General features: G+C 41.4%; 1 protein-coding gene across 2 annotated transcripts in view; it reads right to left on the reverse strand.

Moving 5' to 3' along the window:
• Positions 1-23,105, reverse strand: part of myo1g (myosin IG) — a 112,916-nt gene that overhangs the window by 70,343 nt on the left and 19,468 nt on the right. For both annotated transcript variants that reach the window (XM_073821578.1, XM_073821577.1), the window contains exons 13-14: positions 14,896-14,970; positions 2,831-2,963 (exon numbers count right to left, since the gene is read on the reverse strand). In XM_073821578.1, coding sequence (XP_073677679.1) covers positions 2,831-2,963; positions 14,896-14,970 — 208 coding nt within the window. The remainder of the gene's footprint in view (positions 1-2,830; positions 2,964-14,895; positions 14,971-23,105) is intronic.

The following is a 23,105-nucleotide window of genomic DNA, read 5'->3' on the forward strand; positions in this document are numbered from 1 at the left end:
TTTGTCCATCATCCATTCATCCATCCATCCAAAAAACATCCAAAATCCATCCATCCATCAAATTTATCTGTCCATCATTCATCCATCCAATGTATCTGTCCATCATTCATCCATCCATCCATCCATCCATCTATCCAAAACCCATCCATCTATACAAATTCCACCAATCCATCTATTCAAAATCCATTCATTCATATATCCATCCATCCAAAATTAATCCATTCAAAATACATCCATTCATCCATCTATCTAAAATCCATCCATACATCCATTTACTTAAAATCCATACATTCAAAATACATTATCCATCTATCCAAAGTCCATTCATCCATCCATCCATCCATCAACTGTATCTATGCATCATTTATCCATCCATCTATCCAAAATCCATCCATCTATTCAAAATACAATTCATACATCCATCCACCCAAAATCCATCCATCCAAAATTAATCCATGCATCCCCCATCCATCTCTTCAAAATCCATCCATTTAAAATCCATCCATCCATCCAAAATACATTCATCAATCCATCAAACTGTATCTGTGCATCATTTATCCATCCATCTACCCAAAATCCATCCACCAAAATTAATCCATGCATCCACTTATCCATCTATCCAAAATCCATCCATCTATTCAAAATACAATTCATCTATCCATCCATCTACCCAAAATCCATCCACACAAAATTAATCCATGCATCCACTTATCAATCTCTTCAAAATCCATCCATTTAAAATCCATCCATCCATCCAAAATACATTCATCAATCCATCAAACTGTATCTGTGCATCATTTATCCATCCATCTACCCAAAATCCATCCACCAAAATTAATCCATGCATCCATTTATCCATCTATCCAAAATCCATCCATCTATTCAAAATACAATTCATACATCAACCCATCTACCCAAAATCCATCCATCCAAAATTAATCCATGCATCCCCCATCCATCTCTTCAAAATCCACCCGTCCATCCAAAAAAAACATTCATCAATCCATCATCTGTATCTGTGCATCATTTATCCATCCATCTATCCAAAATCCATCTATTCAAAATACATTAATTCATCCATCCATCCATCTACCCAAAATCCATCCACACAAAATTAATCCATGCATCCACTTATCCATCTCTTCAAAATCCATCCATCCATCTATTCACAATCCATCCATCCATCCATCCATCCATTCATCTGTCCATCCATCCATCTATTCAAAATACATTCATCCATCTACCCAAAATCCACCCATCCAAAATTTGGATAAAAATATTTCATGCATTCACCCATCCATCCATCTATTCAAAATTCATCTATTTATCCATCTATCCAAAATCCATCCATCTATTCAAAATCCATCCATCCATCCATAAACTGTATCTGTGCATTATTCATCCATATTTTCAAAATCCATCAATCTGTCTATACATCTATTCACAATACATTCATTCATACATCTATCCAAAATTAATCCATGCATCCATGCACCTATCTATCTAATTTAAAATCCATCCATTCATGCATCAATCTATGCAAAATCCATCCATCCAGTCATATATCCATCTATCCAAAATCCATCCATCTATTCAAAGTACATCCATTCATCTGTTCAAAATACATCCATCCATCTATCCATTATCCATCCATCCATCCAATCTATTTATCTAGATAGATCCATCCATCATGCATTCATCTATCCAAAATCCATCTATTAATGCATTCAGTCTCAACAACAAGGATTGAACTGATTTTTCAAGTGATTCAGAGATATTGTTACAGTAGGTGACCTAAAATGTGTTTCACATGATAACATCTAAATTAACTTGTTAAATGACTAATTCAAGCTGTCTACATTAAGAACAAAAGTCATTTTGAGGTTCATATCAGGTAGAAGCTCTTTGAGGTAACAACCACACATATTCTTTTTTTACAGTGTAGAGAGCATGTGAAGTCACGATGGACGGGGTTGAGCGGTCAGATGAGGTACAGGTGTCCCCACAGGACCAGAGGGAGGGCAGCCAGTCCTTTACTGTGACCTAAAAAAGCACAAGCTGCCCCGGATGCAGCCCCACTTTACCACACGCACACACGTGTGCACGCACACACGTGCAGCCCGGCAGACACAGAAACGATCATGGATGCATTAGGTCATCCCAAAATAACAGCACCAAATGTCACAGATTCTTTAATAGGAGAGGAGAGAAGAGGAGAAGAGAGGAGAAAAGAGGAGACCGCCAATGATTCCACACTAAAGCAGGATTTAGCAGGTGTTCCTCTGCTGTTAACTGCTTTATCAAATGCAGACAGTCTCCATTAGAGAGATTACATTTTTCAACACGTCTACATAAGAGATTACCTGAGCTATTCTGAGAGACCCCCATTTCATCTTTTTACAGCAAAGAGTATTAAAGGGGTAGTTGCGTAGATTAAGTCCAGATTAAATTCTACACATATGCTCCTGCAGATATAATGTGCCACAATGGCCCCAGTTTGTGAGATTTTAAAATGATGTTTGTATAAATTTACCAAAATCATATGATAAGATTGCGCACACAAAAAAATTAATTGACATGGACTACAATAAAAAAAAGATGAATGAAGAGGTTAAGTGAAATCTAAATACAGTGAGGTTTTATACATTTAGAGACACCTTTCTGAACTCTGTACGTCCACTAAAAATACTCTGACATTAGTTTGGAGAAAAGCTGCCATCTGGTTTGACATTTTATTCAATGCAATGACATTTTTACATATTTAAATGTGGCTTAAGTGTCCGAACGTTTTTGGGGTCACTGTATGACATTTAAATATGTCATTTCTTACCTTACAGGCCAGTTTGTCCACTAGAGCAATAATAGAGTTTTTGAAGAGTGTAGCTGCAGTTAGAGGGCGTTTGGTCACCTCTGTAATGCTCATTTTCCCATCAGGCCACATTTCTTTAAGGACAGGGTCAGAACTACAAGAAAAAATTAGAAAAGAGGGTGATAAACACTTTACAAAAATATAAAGTGCAAAAAGAAGCAAGAACATCCTAGTGAAAAGAAATTAAAACAGAGCAGACAGGCATATAAAGATGAATATTAAAAACAAGTGCCCTACTTTAACAAGTCCTTGAACATATAAAGAAATCATGCATTATTCTGAAGGGAACCCCAGGTATTTAGACTTGTATGGCTTAATATAATGTAAATGATGTCCCTTAGAGAAATATGTTATAGAAAACCTATGAAAGACTTATGTTATTTGTAAAATCCACATTGTTTTATACATATTTTGGATTATGAGGGGTGCTATTATTTTGATGATGTGAAATGGTTGCACTCGGTGAGATACTGGCGCTACCTGTTACTATTTTTACCAAACACAACCCGGAAAATAAAATACTTATACAATGTCACATTGTGCAGCTTTTGGTTGTAATTTTCAGTCAAAGGGCAACAAAAGAAGCAATATAAGTCTTCGCTGCCAACCCATTTTTTCTCCTCTTCTTATCGCTAGGAAAGATGCTTGTGAATGAATAAAACTTCCTAAAGACCATCGTCTTTGTTCTCTCCACTTTAGCCCTGACGCCTGAGGCTTTTAGTAGACCACAGCCACTGAAAGAACAAATGGCAGAGACAAGAAATGTGAGATGCCATCCTGGCAGGATGTAAACATGCCGATGCTAGTCATGACACCGCAGCCACTGAAGGAGCTTTTCAGCTCGAATTTCACTCGATGTCTGGGGGCGTTTAGACTGGAAAATCTATGGTACAGCATTTGGTTTAAGCCTACACTTATAGCCATCGACACCTGTAAGCTCTTTCAGTAGCTGTGGTCATTGTATCAGTATTGTATTTTCCAAGTTGCGTTGCAGTAAAGGTCTGTGTGGGACAGCTTTTTCAGTCCCGCTCCAGTGAGGTTTTATTCCACATCTACCCGCTCCCGCTATATATTCACTTGTTGGTTACCCACTGCTCGCTTAGAATAATTTTCTTACCGATCCAACCGTTCCCACTAAATTTAGATCTAATTTCTAGAATCTCACATTTAACCATTAGGAAACAATACAGAGGATATAAAATGTTTTTCCTCTTCAGTCGAATCACTTCGACGTTACATTGGGATCTTGCTTGAGAGACCAATCATCTCTGAGCCTTATTCAAAAGGCCAATGAAAATTGGCGAGTGTAACGTGCGTGCCGGCCACGCCCCCGTACATACGGGTATATAAGATGGCGGCGCGCACCACTCAGTCAGACTTTTGCTTCAGAGCCGATGCGTCGAGCCTCTAAAGAAGACAAAGAGTTCCGGAGTTTATGCTCTCTCTCCCGCCGGTGTGCTGCCAAGAACCTAAGAGAGTGATTCTAAAAGAGCTTTTTTGGCGGCCACCGGCGCGGTCCCTGCGGGCAGTCGTTTTCACGGCTTCAAAAGCCTATTGCTTTCCAGCGAGCAGCCCCGGCGATTGCACACTGCCCCGCGGTTCCTCCCTGGGCAATCCAGGGGTCACAAAAGAGCAATTTCTCGCGGCCGATTAGACGTTCTTTTCAGAATGGCTCTTCGGCCGTGCGTTTCTGGATGTGGTAGTTTCCTCACTCCTGCAGATGGACATGAACGCTGCCTCACGTGCCTGGGCTTTGAGCACGCTCAGGCAGCGTTCACGGATGGATCATGCCCGCACTGTGAGAGCATGTCCATGGCCACGCTGAAGTCCCGCCGCTCGCTGAGGTTCCCAGTGAGCCTCCGGCCGATCCCTCTAGGCTGGATGACTGGTTCCTGGGGAGGCGGCACCGCCGCGCTCTCCCCCGGTTTCTTTCTTCCCAGAGGTGCATGAGGAGCTGACAAAATCGTGGCGCGCTCCATTTTCATTTAGAGCGCGCTCCAGCTCCTCTCCCCTCGCCACTCTCGATGGCGGGGCAGCCAAGGAGTACGTGGCGATCCCCCAGGTTGAGCGCGCTGTGGCGGTGCACCTTTGCCCCCTCGGCGCTGCCACCTGGCGGGGTCGTCCGCGTCTCCCTTCCCGAGCGTGTAAGCTCTCCTCCGGCCTTATGAAGCGGGCTTTTCACGCCGCCTGGCACGCTGCCACCACCCTGCATGCCATGGCGACGCTTCAGGTGTACCAGGCGCAGGCTCCTAAACACCTGCACGAGAGTGGTCCGGATCAAGGGACATTTGAGGAACTCCGCGCCGCCACCGACTTCGCCCTCCGGGCCACGAAGGTCACGGCGCGTTCCCTTGGTCAGGTGATGTCCACCTGCGTGGTCCAGGAACTATGGCTGACCCTGGCTCAGATGGCAGAGGCCGACAAAGCTCGCTTTCTCGACTTCTCCTGTCTCCCAGGGCGGCCTATTCGGCGACACTGTGGAGGATTTCGCTCAGCAGTTCTCCACGGTCCAGAAGCAGACGGAGGCCATAAAACACATCTTGCCCCGCCGCGAAGTAAGATCAACCCTTCCGCCGCCGGGGCCCCAGCCTCCGCCTGCTCGTCGCCGAGGGCGCCCCCCCACGGCTCCTCAACCAATTCCAGCTCCGTCTCCTGCTGAGATCCACGAAGCGAGACTCTCAGCCCGACGTCGAGCTTCCCGTGGGAGAGGGGCACTGCCCGCTTCTCAGGGTCCTGCGAAGAACACCCGCAGGCGAGCTACGAAGCGTCCCTGAGACGGGCACCCCGGAGGTGAAGGAATATGTTCTTTTGGGGACGAGGACATCTGCGTCCCCACTCCCGATGGACGACCGGGAGTTGCTGTGCACTCATATAACATCGCCGTCGGCCCACGGGCCGGCGGTACCCACAAAATCACAAAAAGAGCCGAATTTCTCACCTCCGGGGCTCCGGCCCTGGGTTTCCTTCCTGAGCAGTGTTTCCACTACTCGGAGCTGGATGTCGCCAGCGCGGGAACCGGGGAAGAAGGTAAGCGCTGCTCAATGCAGTCAGACTTTTCTCCAGGACGTTCATCCTTCTGGGATCAGTCCCCTTCCCCTTCCCCCCCTAGGCTGCCCCACCGTGATCACGTCGGTCAACGTTCCCTTGATAACCCTGTCGACTCGGCTGAGAGCCTGGCTTCAGCTTCCCAGCCCCTCGCAGTGGTTGATACGGACGGTACGTCTCGGCTATGCGATTCAGTTTGCCAGGCGTCCCCCCAGGTACAGAGGCGTCCTTCACACTACTGTTAAATCAGATACACATGCCGCTGTCCTGCATGCGGAGTTTGCAGTCCTAGTGGTGAAGGATGCAATCGAGCCTGTCACTCCAGCCAAGATGAAGTCAGGGTTCTACAGTCCCTACTTCATCGTGCCCAAAAAGAGCGTTGGGTTAAGACCCATCCTGGATCTCAGAGCACTGAATCGGTCCCTTCTCAGGTCCCTTCTCACCTGGTGCTCCAGCACCTCAGCCGTTGGGCCTTCAGGTCAACCGAGAGAAGAGCAAACTCTCCCCAGTGCAGAGGATCTCTATTCTCGGTGTGGAGATGGACTCTGTCGAAATGACAGCCGTCTCACCAACGAGCGCGCGTCATCGGTGCTGAAGTGTCTGGAAATAATCAGACACAAAACAGCGGTTCCTCTCAAAACATTTCAGAGGTTCCTGGGGCATATGGCAGCTGCAGCCGCGGTTACGCCGCTGGGCTTGCTTCATATGAGACCGCTTCAGCGCTGATTACACGATCAAGTCCAGAGATGGGCATGGCACCGTGGCACACTATGGATTGGCGTTTCCCCGCAGTGTCGCCGCCTATTCAGCCCGTGGTCCGACCCTGCTTTCCTACGGGCAGGGGTGCCCCTGGGACAGGTGTCCAGGCATACCGTGGTCTACACGGATGCCTCCACCACGGGTTGGGGTGCTGTATGCAACGGTCAAGTAGCATAGGGCTCCTGGACAGGACCTCGACTGCAGTGGCATATCAATTGCCTCGAATTGTTTGCAGTGTTTCTGGCCCTTCGCCGCTTCCGACCGGTGTTGCGTCAGAAAGACGTGCTTGTTCGTACCGACAGCACTGCGACCGTGGCTTACATCAACTGCCAGGGTGGTCTTCGCTCCCGTCGCATGTCTCAACTCGCCCGCCATCTGCTCCTTTGGAGTCAAACGTGGCTGAAATCGCTACGTGCCATTCACATTCCGGGGGAACTCAACCGTGCAGCCGATCAGCTCTCATGGCAGTCCACCCACCCTGGAGAATGGCGACTCCACCCCAAGACAGTCCAGTTGATTTGGAGCCATTTCGGGGAGGCCCAGATAGACCTGTTTGCCTCCCCCGAATCCTCCCACTGCCAGCTGTTTTATTCCCTCTCCCAGGCCCCCCTCGGCAGGGATGCACTGGCACACAGCTGGCCTCCGGGGCCCAAGTACGCCTTTCCCCCAGTAAGCCCCCTTGCACAGACTCTGTGCAAGATCTGGTTTCCAGAACTTATTTCCCTCGCGGCAGCCCCTCCCTGGAAAATCCCCTTGAGGAAGGATCTTCTTTCTCAGGGGATGGGCACAATTTGGCACCCGCGTCCCGATCTATGGAACCTGCACATCTGGCTCCTGGACGGGACGCCTCGGACCTCGCTGGCCTCCCACAGGCCGTGATTAACACGATCACTCAGTCCAGGGCCCCCTCTACAAGGCAGGCCTATGCACTGAGGTGGGGTCTGTTCGTCGACTGGTGTTCCTCTCGAGCAGAGGACCCCCAGAGATGCTCGATTGCAGTTGTGCTTTCCTTCCTGCAAGAGAAGTTGGAGCGCAGGCTGTCCCCTTCGACTCTCAAAGTGTACATCGCAGCCATCGCGGCATATCACGATGCAGTGGATGGAACATCCCTAGGTAAGCACCCACTGGTCGTGAGGTTCCTCAGAGGTGCCAGGAGACTCAATCTTCCCAGACCGCACCTAATACCCTCTTGGGACCTCTCCGTCGCCCTCCATGGCCTACGGGACGCCCCATTTGAGCCTCTCGCCTCAGTTGATCTGAAATATCTGTCACTTAAGACAGCACTCCTGACGGCCTTGGCCTCCATCAAGAGGGTAGGGGACCTACAAGCTTTCTCTGTCGACGAAACTTGCCTAGAGTTTGGGCCCGGCGATTCTCACGTTATCCTGAGACCCCGGCCCAGTTATGTGCCCAAGGTTCCCACCACGCCTTTCCGCGATCAGGTGGTGAACCTGCAAGCTCTGCCCCTGGAGGAGGCAGACCCAACCGCTGCGCTACCGTGCCCGGTTCGCGCTCTGAGTTTATACATAGACCGCACTCGGCCCTTTAGACGCAGCCAGCAGCTCTTTGTTTGTTTTGGAGGTCAGCAGAAAGGGAATGCTGTCTTTAACCCCCTGGGGCCGACGGTCACGCCGGCGTGACCAACCTACTTTTTTTAAGATCAGCGCAAAAGACACTAAAAATGCTCTGTCGGTTTAAGTCATACACATTAGAGATATACATCAATGGAAACTGTAAAGCTTGCACTTTTATTTGGGCACACTCAAAAGAACAGCAGAAAGTTGTGTTTTTTTATTTAGAATAAAGAAAACAAACAGGGTGATTTCTGTTTTCTCTGTCTCCGTGAACTGCTTTTAGAAATGCGTCACTTATATCATTCAAACACGGTGAATATTTAGCACACAAACATAAAAGTGGTATCTACTGAAAGCTTGAGATTTATGCTTTTAAACGAAGTAAGTTTTATCAAAAACAAATAATCTGTGATAAATTAATCTATATGAAACCAAGGAGATGTCTAGTCTATCCAGTTCCAACTAATTATCTCTAATGTGACCGCGCCCACTATCGCAAAATCTTTTGCCATGCAAATTAGCCATGTGCTACAAGCACGGCAAGGACCGGAGTATCTGTACGCGAGGAAACTCCCACATCACCGCAACAAAGCAACATGACTTCAAGTTCATCTTGGTTACAGTTTGTTACTGAATGAAGATATGCTGTGAGGAATAAGATTTATATCTACCTCAATCCTAAGAAGGACGCGATGCGACGCAAACCCAGCAGGAGGAGACATTTACATGAGTAAGTCTTACTTTCATTTTCCTACTAGCTTTCGCTGTTATTTACTTTGACAAAACATGTACACATTTTACTAGTTAGACTTATTCCAAACTAAAATTCCTGACTTTATCAAATGAAACATTATGAAGTACGTTTGATTGCATTGCATCTCTTACAATGGCAGGATATTTATAATGTTCTAGAAAAACGATGTGATTATGACTGTGAGATGCATTTATGACGATATCTTTATGAATGTAGAATCATACTTTATTTATTTATTTTATTGTATAACAGTGTAAAAGTAATATGAGTGCTTACACTGAATGTGTGTTTACATCACGTTTATTAGTAATATAGTGCTAAACGATAATTATTAGTTTCTTAGATATTACATGTCCTTTTTTTTACATTAGTACAAATTCTAGAGTATAGACTGTATTCTGACAGATGATCCTGATATGATTTTTGGTTTGTTTTGTTTTTGTAGTGATCTCAAACCTGCTCAAAAGATGAATCCTGCCCTCTTTCCCATGAGTCCCTTCAAACGGTTTTCCTCTGAGAACACTAGAAACTTGAGATGTTCAACTACACTGATATTCTAGTGTAAAACAAGTTTTTGACTTTTTTTGTATTTTTTTAAGGGCACACAAAATAGCAGGTAAGATTTGTTTCATTTGTTGAACAGAATTCAGAAGAAGTTTTCAGAAATGCCACAAAGTCTGTGCACATCTGTGTGGTAAGATGAGGGAGCTCAATAATGTGTCTTGGACCTTCATTATGTATGTTTTGGTTATACAGTGATAGTAAATAAAATAAAAATAATCTAAAACTCCATTCTCTGAATCTTCTCACATTGTTTCAGTCATCATTGATGGGGCCATTAGGGAGGGCCCTTTTGTCTTTCAGGTGTGAATTGCTAAATATTCATGGGCCATTGCCACACCTATGAATAATCCCTTTCGATCACAAAACATGTTTTATAAAATTTAAATCAATATATTGTTTTCTCTGAACGAGTGAACGAGATGATTTTCACATCATTTGGTTGAAAAAATTCTAGCCTACGACATCCAATTATCTAAAGTCTTGTAAAGAAATGTCCTGCATGTGCTTCATGGCCTTATTTCAGTGACTTCAAAACTTTAGATTTCCAATAACCACGCATAAACATAGTTTTCTCAAAAACACAAACATGCACATTAATGTTGCTTGCATATTATTGTAGCCCAATATGTGCTGATTACAATGTAATCTGACTTTAACCATTCATATGTTTTTAAGATACTGAAAAAAGCACAAATGTCAGGGCATGTCAAAACTTCTTCAGGGCCCCAAAACACCTCAGGCCCCAGAGGGTTAAACAGAGGTTGGCCCACTGGGTGGTTGAGGCCATCTCCCTATCTAACTTGTATCAGGGAGAGCCATGCCCCTTAGGACTTCGAGCTAGTGTTAATTTCGTCACCTATTTTTAATTTAGTCTTAGTCTCAGTCTTGTGCCAAATTTCCTTGTTAGTTTTAGTCATATTTAGTCATTCACATATCTTTTTTTGTTAGTCAAGTTTTAGTCGACTAAAAGTCTCGTCATTTTAGACTAGTTTTAGTCAAAAGAAAACTCAAGGTATCTTAGTCAAGTTTTAGTCGACTAAAAGTCTTTTAATTTTAGTCTAGTTTTAGTCAAAAAAGAACTCAATATATTTTAGTCTAGGTTTAGTCAAAAAATTGTAGTCTTTTTTAAAAATAACACATTATTACTGAGATTATTACTGATACACATTTCAGTAAAAAAAGTGTTTCACATATCTCAAACATTGGTTAGATGTCATAATTACCTGACAAAATACACTTGTTGAATGATTTTTGTTGAATGCAAATGTTAAACGTGTCTGGTTTTCAATTTCTGATTTAGGAGACACATTCACAAATGATTAACCCTTTCAGTGGTGAGTTTAAAATATTCTAGCGGACCCCTGAGAGTGATTTTTTTTAAGCGACCTTTATTTTAGAACGTTCGTCCTTATTGTTTCCATGGCGACGCATCAAGCTTGTCACGTGACACAACACAGACACAATAACACTGTATGACAGATAGATCGCCTTTATTTCGTTTTTCCTTTTTTATCCAGAATACTCACACACTTGCTTACCATGCCATGAACTATCTAATATTCCGATTCACAAATATGTGTGAATTAGTATGTTTCGTCGTTTAAAACCCTATATAAATGATCTGGATCGTAATCTGTAACGTGAGATGGGCGCGGCCATGTTTGTTCGCGCTGCTGTTCAGAGAGTCCTGTCAGCCGTATTTACAGCACATATACATTCATCCGTTTCTCCCGAAATACATGCAAGTAGGTGGCTGGTGAACTAGAAGAGGAATAGAGTGAACTTTTTAGTTACTTAGCCTATGTGTATGTGATATGAATAAAACACATCGGCAAATTATATTTGAATAGATTGTTATTTGCTGCTTCCATAGACCTATGTGTATTTTACAAACTCTAAATGTCTCCTTTTACTAGTACTTATGTGTATTTAAATGTCTGAAACCTAAAATAAGCGTTATGTGGTTAAAAACACTGCATAGTTGTGATTATATGACAAGAGCAGAGCTCGTCCGTCTCTGGCTCAGCGCCAGCCAGTTTGAATATTTTAAAGCCGTAACAGCTGATGAAAAAGCAGAGACGATTGTAGACGAAAATGAAGAGAGATTTTATCTTAGTTTTTATTTTATGCAAAACATTTTCGTCTCATCTTTTTTCGTCAACAATAAGGCATGTTAATTTAGTCTTAGTCAGCGTTTTTGGACAGTCGTGCAGTCTTGTCATCGTCTCGTCTTAGTCATGAAAAAAAAGGTCGTTGACGAACATATTTCGTCTCGTCTCGTCTGACGAAATTAACACTACTTCGAGCCCACTCCACAAGGAGTGTCGCCTCGTCCTACGCGTTGGCTCATGGCGCCTCTCTAACAGACATCTGCAGAGCTGCGGGTTGGGCGACACCTAATACCTTCGCCAGGTTTTACAACCTCCGCATAGAGGCCGTGTCCTCCCGTGTTTTAACATAGTCAGGTAACGGGAGACCGGCTGGTGCCGGCTTGCTGCGCCATTCCTCTGGGATCCGTGCGCCATTCCCCAGCTGTTCCCTCCATAGCGAACCTGGGTCCTCCATGCCCCGCAGTCAGCCTAGTGTGGAGTAGGTACTGACTGTGCTCCTGCCGGGTCTCCTTCGCCCCGCAAGGTTGTGGCAACATGTCTCAGTATTCCCTCGGTCAGCCAGAAGGCCGTGGTTTCCCTCGTGTATCCCTAATGTCCTATGGATACATAGAATTATTCTCTTTCCACATGTGATATATCTCATGTGCTCCGCCCCCCCAACCCCTGCTTCAGTACGTCTGGCATCCCTGCGGGTCCCCCCATTGGGCCCCAGGGCGTTGGGAAGGTTACGTTCCTACCCGCCTGCGGACACGTCCGCCTGTCTGCACGTGGCGTAGGGCGTAACGCGGCGTCAGGGCCGTGGCCTGTTCCATGGGTCTAAGTTCCCGATGTAACGTCGAAGTGATTCGACTGAAGGGGAACGTCTAGGTTACGTAGGTAACCCTCGTTCCCTGAAGGAGGGAACGGAGACGTTACATTCCCCTGCCACGTCCTACGTCGCCCTGACGCCGGCTCGATACGACTCTTCAGCAAAAACCTGACTGAGTGGTGCGCGCCGCCATCTTATATACCCGTATGTACGGGGGCGTGGCCGGCACACACGTTCCACTCGCCAATTTTCATTGGCCTTTTGAATACGGCTCAGAGATGATTGGTCTCTCAAGCAAGATCCCAATGTAACGTCTCCGTTCCCTCCTTCAGGGAACGAGGGTTACCTACGTAACCTAGACGTTTTTTTTTTTTCTTCGGTAGATCTATTACATTTCCATGTCCCATTTTTAAGATGTGTTATAGCCCTGGATTTTAGCCCGTCAGAGATCAGATGCGGGCCGGGCATCGGGCCTGTTTTAGACTTCTTTTTATTTTTATCTCTATTTTTTTATATCCATGAATGGTGATTAAAAAAATAGCTGCACGGGTGAAAACACGAGACCAGGCTACCATGACTGTCAAGAGCGGCTCGGATGGCCCTGTCAGCAGCAGCAGCATTGAGCACGCCTTCTGCACAGCTAGAAGGGTTCTGTGTATAAGAGCACGCAATAGGCTAAAGTCTGTGTTGCAGGGATGAAATTATCCTCCTCATCCATCTCCTCATTGGACGCACCTTTAGAGAGAAATGCATCTTTAGGGATTAGCTACATAATGAAAGTTTTTGTTTTCGATTTGTTTCATTCCATTTAGTAGTAACTTAAAGCATTCAACATATATATTTATTATGTATGTGTTGCATGTATTTGCTAAGTTTTGGTTTATTTTTGAGACTGCAGGAAGCAGAAAATGTTTGTTTTCTTCATTTTATAAAAGCACAACATTTTATTGATATTGTGAGAGCACACAGATAAAAGTATACCATTTACAGTTCCGAATGATGTATTACTGTTACCTTTTTGACCAAAAAATAACGGCATGTTTTAAATAGTTTCCACTAAAGTGATCCATGTAAGTGATCGTGCTGTCGCAGAAAGCACTGGTCCATGCGTGCAGAGCGTGCATAACAGTCCTGAGTGCAGGCCGTACAGGTACTCGAAAAGAATGTGTAAAGCGCAGATATGCTGGTCAGAAAGGATGTTGGGATATTGTTACCGCCCGCTCCCGTTCAAATTACACCAGAGTTACCGACCGCTACTGCATTTTATTTACCGAAAATTTATTCCCGCATCGCAAGAAATCTGGTTGGGTCAGGAGCCACAGGAATGCAGACCTCTATGTTGCTGTAAAAATAGCAACAGGTAGCAATCATTTCACGTCATAGAAATTTTTGCGCCCCCCCATAGTCCAAAATACGCATTCAGCGATGTGGATTTTTTAAATAATGTAATATTTCATGGGTTTTCTACTCTAGATTTTTAGCAAGAGACATTATTTACATCATATTAAGCCATACAAGTCTTAAAGGAACACCACTTTTTTTGGAACTTCATTTTCCAACTCCCCCCGAGTTAATAAGTTGAGTTTTACCGTTTTGAAATCCATTCAGCCGTTCTCCTGTTCTGACGATATCACTTTTAGCATAGCTTAGCATAGATCATTGAATCCTATTAGACCAATAGCATCACGTTCAAAAATGACCAACGAGTTTCCATATTTGTCCTATTTAAAACTTGACTCTTCTGTAGTTATATCGTGTACTAAGACCGGTGGAAATGCAAAGCTGCGAGTTTCTAGGCTGATAAGATTAGGAACTACACTCCCATTCCGGCGTAATAGTCAAGGAAGTTTGCTGCCGTAATATGGCCGAAGCAGGCGGAGTATTATCAGAAATGAGTTCCCAGCTAGTTTAGCATTTGCACATGTGCTGCGTGGTATTACTGCTCCTGCTTCAGCCTTATTACGGCAGCAAACTTCCTTGACTATTACGCCGGAATGGAAGTGTAGTTCCTAATCTTATCAGCCTAGAAAATTGAAGCTTTGCATTTCCGCCAGTCTTTAAAGAAACAGCTTAACACAACTTTTTTTTTTCATTATTATGAGTGATCAAGGATATCATTCATTCATACAATCTTATATCATTACAAAGGACTGTGATCTGTTACAAAACATGCAAATATCAATGGCTTTTATCATCATTGATGCTACAAGTGTGAATGAGATATGACAACTACTATACTGCCAAGGGCCTATTTGTTGGCCTATTTGTTACATTAAGCCACGGTGTGGATTCAGAGTCATAATATAGACTATTTTTTGGTGCATTTTTGTCCAGATTTTGAAAGACATGAGGGTGAAAAAATATAACAGAATATAATTTTTGTTGAAATGTTGAAATCTCCAAATTACTACCTGTTGTACATCAGTCGCTTGAAATCCTGGAAAAGCGGGTCCTTGTTCTTATCAAGAAAGCCCTCAACTGAGTACCTGAGAGGAAAGAGAAAGGAGAAATCAGAAGAAGACTTGACATAGAAAGGGTAATTACATTAATTGACTGACTCAGTGGTTAAAGCACTCAGTGAACAGTCCTTCATACATGACTCAACTCAGACAAATACAGATGACTCACACAGCATGGAGGTACCTAGACCTGCACCATTATCTGAACAGCATGACATGAACCAAATGCTTCAGACGGCTACTTCAGAAAGAAAGGTCTTAAAAAAGATAATTAGACACATTCTGCTTTGGCCTTTTCGCCACTTCATAGACACAGGACAGGAAATGTGGTGGGGAGGGTTGAGGAGGACATGATGTAACTCCACTTTTATGCCAAACTTATTCAAATGCACTAAATACAATAAAAAAGGGGACAAAGTGCATCCTGAATTTAATTCAGATTGCAATTCTGTTCTCTTCAACAAACTAGACCATGAATACCAAGAATACCATTCCAAGAAATGGTGGCAAGAAAACAGAAACAATAAACAGCTATTAACTATGATTTGTTGGTTACGTAAAGTGTGAAATGCCTGAGAGCTAATATTGTGTGTGCTGGCCAGGTACAAAACCAAAGCCTTGAGTTCATACAGTTCTGTGGACCGGATTAGCAAACGCAGATGTGCCACACAAACAGTCAAACCCACGCACATAGACACGTGTTCACCTCAGTCAAGTAGAAAACAACACTGCATAATACATGCAAGCACACATTATTTGCTAACACATTTCCAAAAACACGCACATTTATTCACACTCACAGTCAAACATGTGCACAGCCACATGGCTGTGGAATAGCAATATCACTGGGGTAAAATCAGTTCTGAGAGGACAGATGCTGCCCCGTGGCTTTTAAGCAGTAGGCCGGGCGATTTCCTGAAAACAGGGTGAGAGTCAGGGGAAAAACAGCAAGCCTGAGGATATCCGAGGGAGCAATCTGCGCGTACAACATACGAACCAAGCCAAACAGTGAGAATTCTCAAAGGCACAGTGGTATAGAGGAAGTTAATTTGATAGCAACTAAAAATACTGGTTTATAAATGCATTTGCTCCATTTTCAGCGCCAGTATGGTGAGGTATGATGCTGCTTATTATGGAGTGTGAAATGGTCATATGATAAATGTGAGAGGAGTTCGTGGAACAACTGATAAGAGAGAAGGAGGAAGTGTGTTCAGGATGAAATACTAGCTCACTGCATGCTAAATACAGCTGAATTACTGTCATAGTTGAAATAAAATGAAAAATCACCTATTCATCTACTTTCTAATGCACATTTTAGGTCTTGGTGTGAACGATTCATCCATGTATATGTTTTTTTTTTTTTTTTTGCCATTCATCTGAATCCACTTTTGAGTGCAACGCCCACATCTCAAAAGCCAATCAATAAAGACATTGTTTTTACATAAGCTCATCATATCACATGTAAGTGGTGTCCAGCTATTTTGTTTGCATAAAATTTCTAATTTTATTTTGCATAATATTTCTTAAATAAGTGATAACTGAGACAAAGATCTTTTGTTTTCAGATGCCAGTTTGATATTTTCTTATTTCTAAAAATATATTTTTTAATTTAGCTTATTTCAAATCCACTGACTTTTGCTGTAAACAGTTGAAATACACGATTAGTCGATTTTTGCCATTTTAGTTCAATCGTGGTTACTTTGCGCTAATTAATTTCCTCTTTTTAGTTTAATCATGGCCACATTTCACTCTATTATTGGTTCCAAAATCTTGACTTGTTATTAAAGGTGACCGCGCTGTCCGTGCCCCTAAGCTGTGAAATTACCTACCCAAGGATCTTAGACAGACAAGCACTGTAAGTGCCTCTTTTAAGTGTCTTCTTAAGACTCACTTTTATCGTATGGTTTTTTCTTAATCTTGATGGTATTTGGTAATTTACTGATGTACTGTTATATCCTTTTATTGTAAATCATGGCCATGTTGCTCTAATTACTTCCCTCAATTTAGTTCATTCACAGACATGTTGAACAGATTTGTTCACTTAATTTGGTTCAACTGTGGCCACATTCCACTTATTAGTTCTCTTGGTTTTCGATAAATTGTGTCTATATTGCACTAATTAGTTCCTTTAGTTTTAGTTAAATCATGGCCATATTGCACAAACTTGTTCCTTCATTTTAGTTAAATTGTGACTATATTGCACTAATTAGTTCCCTTAGTTTTTGTTCAATTGTGGCCACACTGCACTAATTAGTTCCCTCAGTTTTAGGGTTCATCCACAGCCAGAGCTTTCCCTATCCATTCTTTTTTTTTTCTGGGTTCTTCCGTAAACATGCCGTCATCTCAAGAAATATCTGCATACATGAAACCACTGAAACCTACTCAAAATGATGTGAACAGGGCCTCAGTTCAATTGTGACCACATTGCACAAATTCGTTGCTTTGTTTTAGTTAACACATGGTCCCAATGCACAAATTTCTTCCCTCGTTTTAGATCAATTGTGGCCATGTTGCACAAATTTGTTCCCTCATTTTAGTTAAATTGTGACTGTATTGCACTAATTAGTTCCCTTAGTTTTAGTTAAATTCTAACAAATTGCACTAATTAGTTCCTTTAGTTTAAGTTGAATCATGGCCATGTTGCACTAATTAGTTCCCTTAGTTTTAGATAAATCATAACCAGATTGCACAATTTTTTTTCTTTGTTTTAGGCCAATTGTGACCATGTTGCACTAATTAGTTCCTTTAGTTTTAGTTAAATTCTAACAAATTGCACTAATTAGTTCCTTTAGTTTTAGTTAAATCATGGCCATGTTGCACTAATTAGTTCCCTTAGTTTTAGATAAATCATAACCAGATTGCACTTTTTTTTTTCTTTGTTTTAGGTCAATTGTGGCCATGTTGCACTACTTAGTTCCCTTAGTTTTAGTTAACTTTTGGCCATATTGCACAGATTCGTTCCCTCATTTTAGGTCAATTGAATGTTGCGCTAATTAGTTCCCTTAGTTTTAGTTAACTTTTGGACACATTGCACAAATTTGTTCCCTCATTTTAGGTCAATTGTGACCATGTTGCACTTATTAGTTCCCTTAGTTTTAGTTAACTTTTGGACACATTGCACAAATTTGTTCCCTCATTTTAGGTCAATTGTGGCCATGTTGCACTTATTAGTTCCCTTAGTTTTAGTTAACTTTTGGACACATTGCACAAATTTGTTCCCTCATTTTAGGTCAATTGTGGCCATGTTGCACTTATTAGTTCCCTTAGTTTTAGTTAACTTTTGGACACATTGCACAAATTTGTTCCCTCATTTTAGGTCAATTGTGGCCATGTTGCACTAATTAGTTCCCTTAGTTTTAGTTAACTTTTGGACACATTGCACAAATTTGTTCCCTCATTTTAGGTCAATTGTGGCCATGTTGCACTTATTAGTTCCCTTAGTTTTAGTTAACTTTTGGACACATTGCACAAATTTGTTCCCTCATTTTAGGTCAATTGTGGCCATGTTGCACTTATTAGTTCCCTTAGTTTTAGTTAACTTTTGGACACATTGCACAAATTTGTTCCCTCATTTTAGGTCAATTGTGGCCATGTTGCACTTATTAGTTCCCTTAGTTTTAGTTAACTTTTGGACACATTGCACAAATTTGTTCCCTCATTTTAGGTCAATTGTGGCCATGTTGCACTAATTAGTTCCCTTAGTTTTAGTGAACTTTTGGACACATTGCACAAATTTGTTCCCTCATTTTAGGTCAATTGTGGCCATGTTGCACTTATTAGTTCCCTTAGTTTTAGTTAACTTTTGGACACATTGCACAAATTTGTTCCCTCGTTTTAGGTCAATTGTGGCCATGTTGCACTAATTAGTTCCCTTAGTTTTAGTGAACTTTTGGACACATTGCACAAATTTGTTCCCTCATTTTAGGTCAATTGTGGCCATGTTGCACTACTTAGTTCCCTTAGTTTTAGTTAACTTTTGGCCATATTGCACAGATTCGTTCCCTCATTTTAGGTCAATTGAATGTTGCGCTAATTAGTTCCCTTAGTTTTAGTTAACTTTTGGACACATTGCACAAATTTGTTCCCTCATTTTAGGTCAATTGTGACTATATTGCACTAATTAGTTCCCTTAGTTTTTGTTCAATTGTGGCCACACTGCACTAATTAGTTCCCTCAGTTTTAGGGTTCATCCACAGCCAGAGCTTTCCCTATCCATTCTTTTTTTTTTCTGGGTTCTTCCGTAAACATGCCGTCATCTCAAGAAATATCTGCATACATGAAACCACTGAAACCTACTCAAAATGATGTGAACAGGGCCTCAGTTCAATTGTGACCACATTGCACAAATTCGTTGCTTTGTTTTAGTTAACACATGGTCCCAATGCACAAATTTCTTCCCTCGTTTTAGATCAATTGTGGCCATGTTGCACAAATTTGTTCCCTCATTTTAGTTAAATTGTGACTGTATTGCACTAATTAGTTCCCTTAGTTTTAGTTAAATTCTAACAAATTGCACTAATTAGTTCCTTTAGTTTAAGTTGAATCATGGCCATGTTGCACTAATTAGTTCCCTTAGTTTTAGATAAATCATAACCAGATTGCACAATTTTTTTTCTTTGTTTTAGGCCAATTGTGACCATGTTGCACTAATTAGTTCCTTTAGTTTTAGTTAAATTCTAACAAATTGCACTAATTAGTTCCTTTAGTTTTAGTTAAATCATGGCCATGTTGCACTAATTAGTTCCCTTAGTTTTAGATAAATCATAACCAGATTGCACATTTTTTTTTCTTTGTTTTAGGTCAATTGTGGCCATGTTGCACTACTTAGTTCCCTTAGTTTTAGTTAACTTTTGGCCATATTGCACAGATTCGTTCCCTCATTTTAGGTCAATTGAATGTTGCGCTAATTAGTTCCCTTAGTTTTAGTTAACTTTTGGACACATTGCACAAATTTGTTCCCTCATTTTAGGTCAATTGTGACCATGTTGCACTTATTAGTTCCCTTAGTTTTAGTTAACTTTTGGACACATTGCACAAATTTGTTCCCTCATTTTAGGTCAATTGTGGCCATGTTGCACTTATTAGTTCCCTTAGTTTTAGTTAACTTTTGGACACATTGCACAAATTTGTTCCCTCATTTTAGGTCAATTGTGGCCATGTTGCACTTATTAGTTCCCTTAGTTTTAGTTAACTTTTGGACACATTGCACAAATTTGTTCCCTCATTTTAGGTCAATTGTGGCCATGTTGCACTAATTAGTTCCCTTAGTTTTAGTTAACTTTTGGACACATTGCACAAATTTGTTCCCTCATTTTAGGTCAATTGTGGCCATGTTGCACTTATTAGTTCCCTTAGTTTTAGTTAACTTTTGGACACATTGCACAAATTTGTTCCCTCATTTTAGGTCAATTGTGGCCATGTTGCACTTATTAGTTCCCTTAGTTTTAGTTAACTTTTGGACACATTGCACAAATTTGTTCCCTCGTTTTAGGTCAATTGTGGCCATGTTGCACTTATTAGTTCCCTTAGTTTTAGTTAACTTTTGGACACATTGCACAAATTTGTTCCCTCATTTTAGGTCAATTGTGGCCATGTTGCACTAATTAGTTCCCTTAGTTTTAGTGAACTTTTGGACACATTGCACAAATTTGTTCCCTCATTTTAGGTCAATTGTGGCCATGTTGCACTAATTAGTTCCCTTAGTTTTAGTGAACTTTTGGACACATTGCACAAATTTGTTCCCTCATTTTAGGTCAATTGTGGCCATGTTGCACTTATTAGTTCCCTTAGTTTTAGTTAACTTTTGGACACATTGCACAAATTTGTTCCCTCGTTTTAGGTCAATTGTGGCCATGTTGCACTAATTAGTTCCCTTAGTTTTAGTTAACTTTTGGACACATTGCACAAATTTGTTCCCTCATTTTAGGTCAATTGTGGCCATGTTGCACTAATTAGTTCCCTTAGTTTTAGTTAACTTTTGGACACATTGCACAAATTTGTTCCCTCATTTTAGGTCAATTGTGGCCATGTTGCACTTATTAGTTCCCTTAGTTTTAGTTAACTTTTGGACACATTGCACAAATTTGTTCCCTCATTTTAGGTCAATTGTGGCCATGTTGCACTTATTAGTTCCCTTAGTTTTAGTTAACTTTTGGACACATTGCACAAATTTGTTCCCTCATTTTAGGTCAATTGTGGCCATGTTGCACTTATTAGTTCCCTTAGTTTTAGTTAACTTTTGGACACATTGCACAAATTTGTTCCCTCATTTTAGGTCAATTGTGGCCATGTTGCACTAATTAGCTCCCTTAGTTTTAGTTAACTTTTGGACACATTGCACAAATTTGTTCCCTCATTTTAGGTCAATTGTGGCCATGTTGCACTTATTAGTTCCCTTAGTTTTAGTTAACTTTTGGACACATTGCACAAATTTGTTCCCTCATTTTAGGTCAATTGTGGCCATGTTGCACTTATTAGTTCCCTTAGTTTTAGTGAACTTTTGGACACATTGCACAAATTTGTTCCCTCATTTTAGGTCAATTGTGGCCATGTTGCACTAATTAGTTCCCTTAGTTTTAGTTAACTTTTGGACACATTGCACAAATTTGTTCCCTCATTTTAGGTCAATCGTGGCCATGTTGCACTTATTAGTTCCCTTAGTTTTAGTTAACTTTTGGACACATTGCACAAATTTGTTCCCTCATTTTAGGTCAATCGTGGCCATGTTGCACTTATTAGTTCCCTTAGTTTTAGTTAACTTTTGGACACATTGCACAAATTTGTTCCCTCATTTTAGGTCAATTGTGGCCATGTTGCACTTATTAGTTCCCTTAGTTTTAGTTAACTTTTGGACACATTGCACAAATTTGTTCCCTCGTTTTAGGTCAATTGTGGCCATGTTGCACTTATTAGTTCCCTTAGTTTTAGTTAACTTTTGGACACATTGCACAAATTTGTTCCCTCATTTTAGGTCAATTGTGGCCATGTTGCACTAATTAGCTCCCTTAGTTTTAGTTAACTTTTGGACACATTGCACAAATTTGTTCCCTCATTTTAGGTCAATTGTGGCCATGTTGCACTTATTAGTTCCCTTAGTTTTAGTTAACTTTTGGACACATTGCACAAATTTGTTCCCTCATTTTAGGTCAATTGTGGCCATGTTGCACTTATTAGTTCCCTTAGTTTTAGTTAACTTTTGGACACATTGCACAAATTTGTTCCCTCGTTTTAGGTCAATTGTGGCCATGTTGCACTTATTAGTTCCCTTAGTTTTAGTTAACTTTTGGACACATTGCACAAATTTGTTCCCTCATTTTAGGTCAATTGTGGCCATGTTGCACTTATTAGTTCCCTTAGTTTTAGTTAACTTTTGGACACATTGCACAAATTTGTTCCCTCATTTTAGGTCAATTGTGGCCATGTTGCACTTATTAGTTCCCTTAGTTTTAGTGAACTTTTGGACACATTGCACAAATTTGTTCCCTCATTTTAGGTCAATTGTGGCCATGTTGCACTTATTAGTTCCCTTAGTTTTAGTTAACTTTTGGACACATTGCACAAATTTGTTCCCTCATTTTAGGTCAATTGTGGCCATGTTGCACTTATTAGTTCCCTTAGTTTTAGTTAACTTTTGGACACATTGCACAAATTTGTTCCCTCGTTTTAGGTCAATCGTGGCCATGTTGCACTAATTAGTTCCCTTGGTTTTAGTTACCTTTTGGTCACATTGCACAAATTTATTACCTCATTTTAGGTCAATTTCGGCTATGTTACACCAATTAGATCCCTTAGTTTTAGTTCAATTGTGGCCACATTGCACTAATTATTTCCCTTGTTTTAGTTAAATCATGGCTATATTGCACTAATTAATTAGTTTCCTTTTGAATTAATTAGTTCCCTTTTGCACACATTTAATTGATTTATTCACTTATTTTGGTTCAGTTGTGCCCCGTGTTGCACTAACTAGTTCCCTTCCCAATTTTGTTGATTTAATCTGTTCACTTATTTTAGGTCAATTGTGGCCATGTTGCACTTATTAGTTCCCTTAGTTTTAGTTAACTTTTGGACACATTGCACAAATTTGTTCCCTCATTTTAGGTCAATTGTGGCCATGTTGCACTAATTAGTTCCCTTAGTTTTAGTTAACTTTTGGACACATTGCA

Source organism: Garra rufa, chromosome 17 (genome assembly GCF_049309525.1).
Source record: "Garra rufa chromosome 17, GarRuf1.0, whole genome shotgun sequence".
NCBI classification, from domain to species: Eukaryota; Metazoa; Chordata; class Actinopteri; order Cypriniformes; family Cyprinidae; genus Garra; species Garra rufa.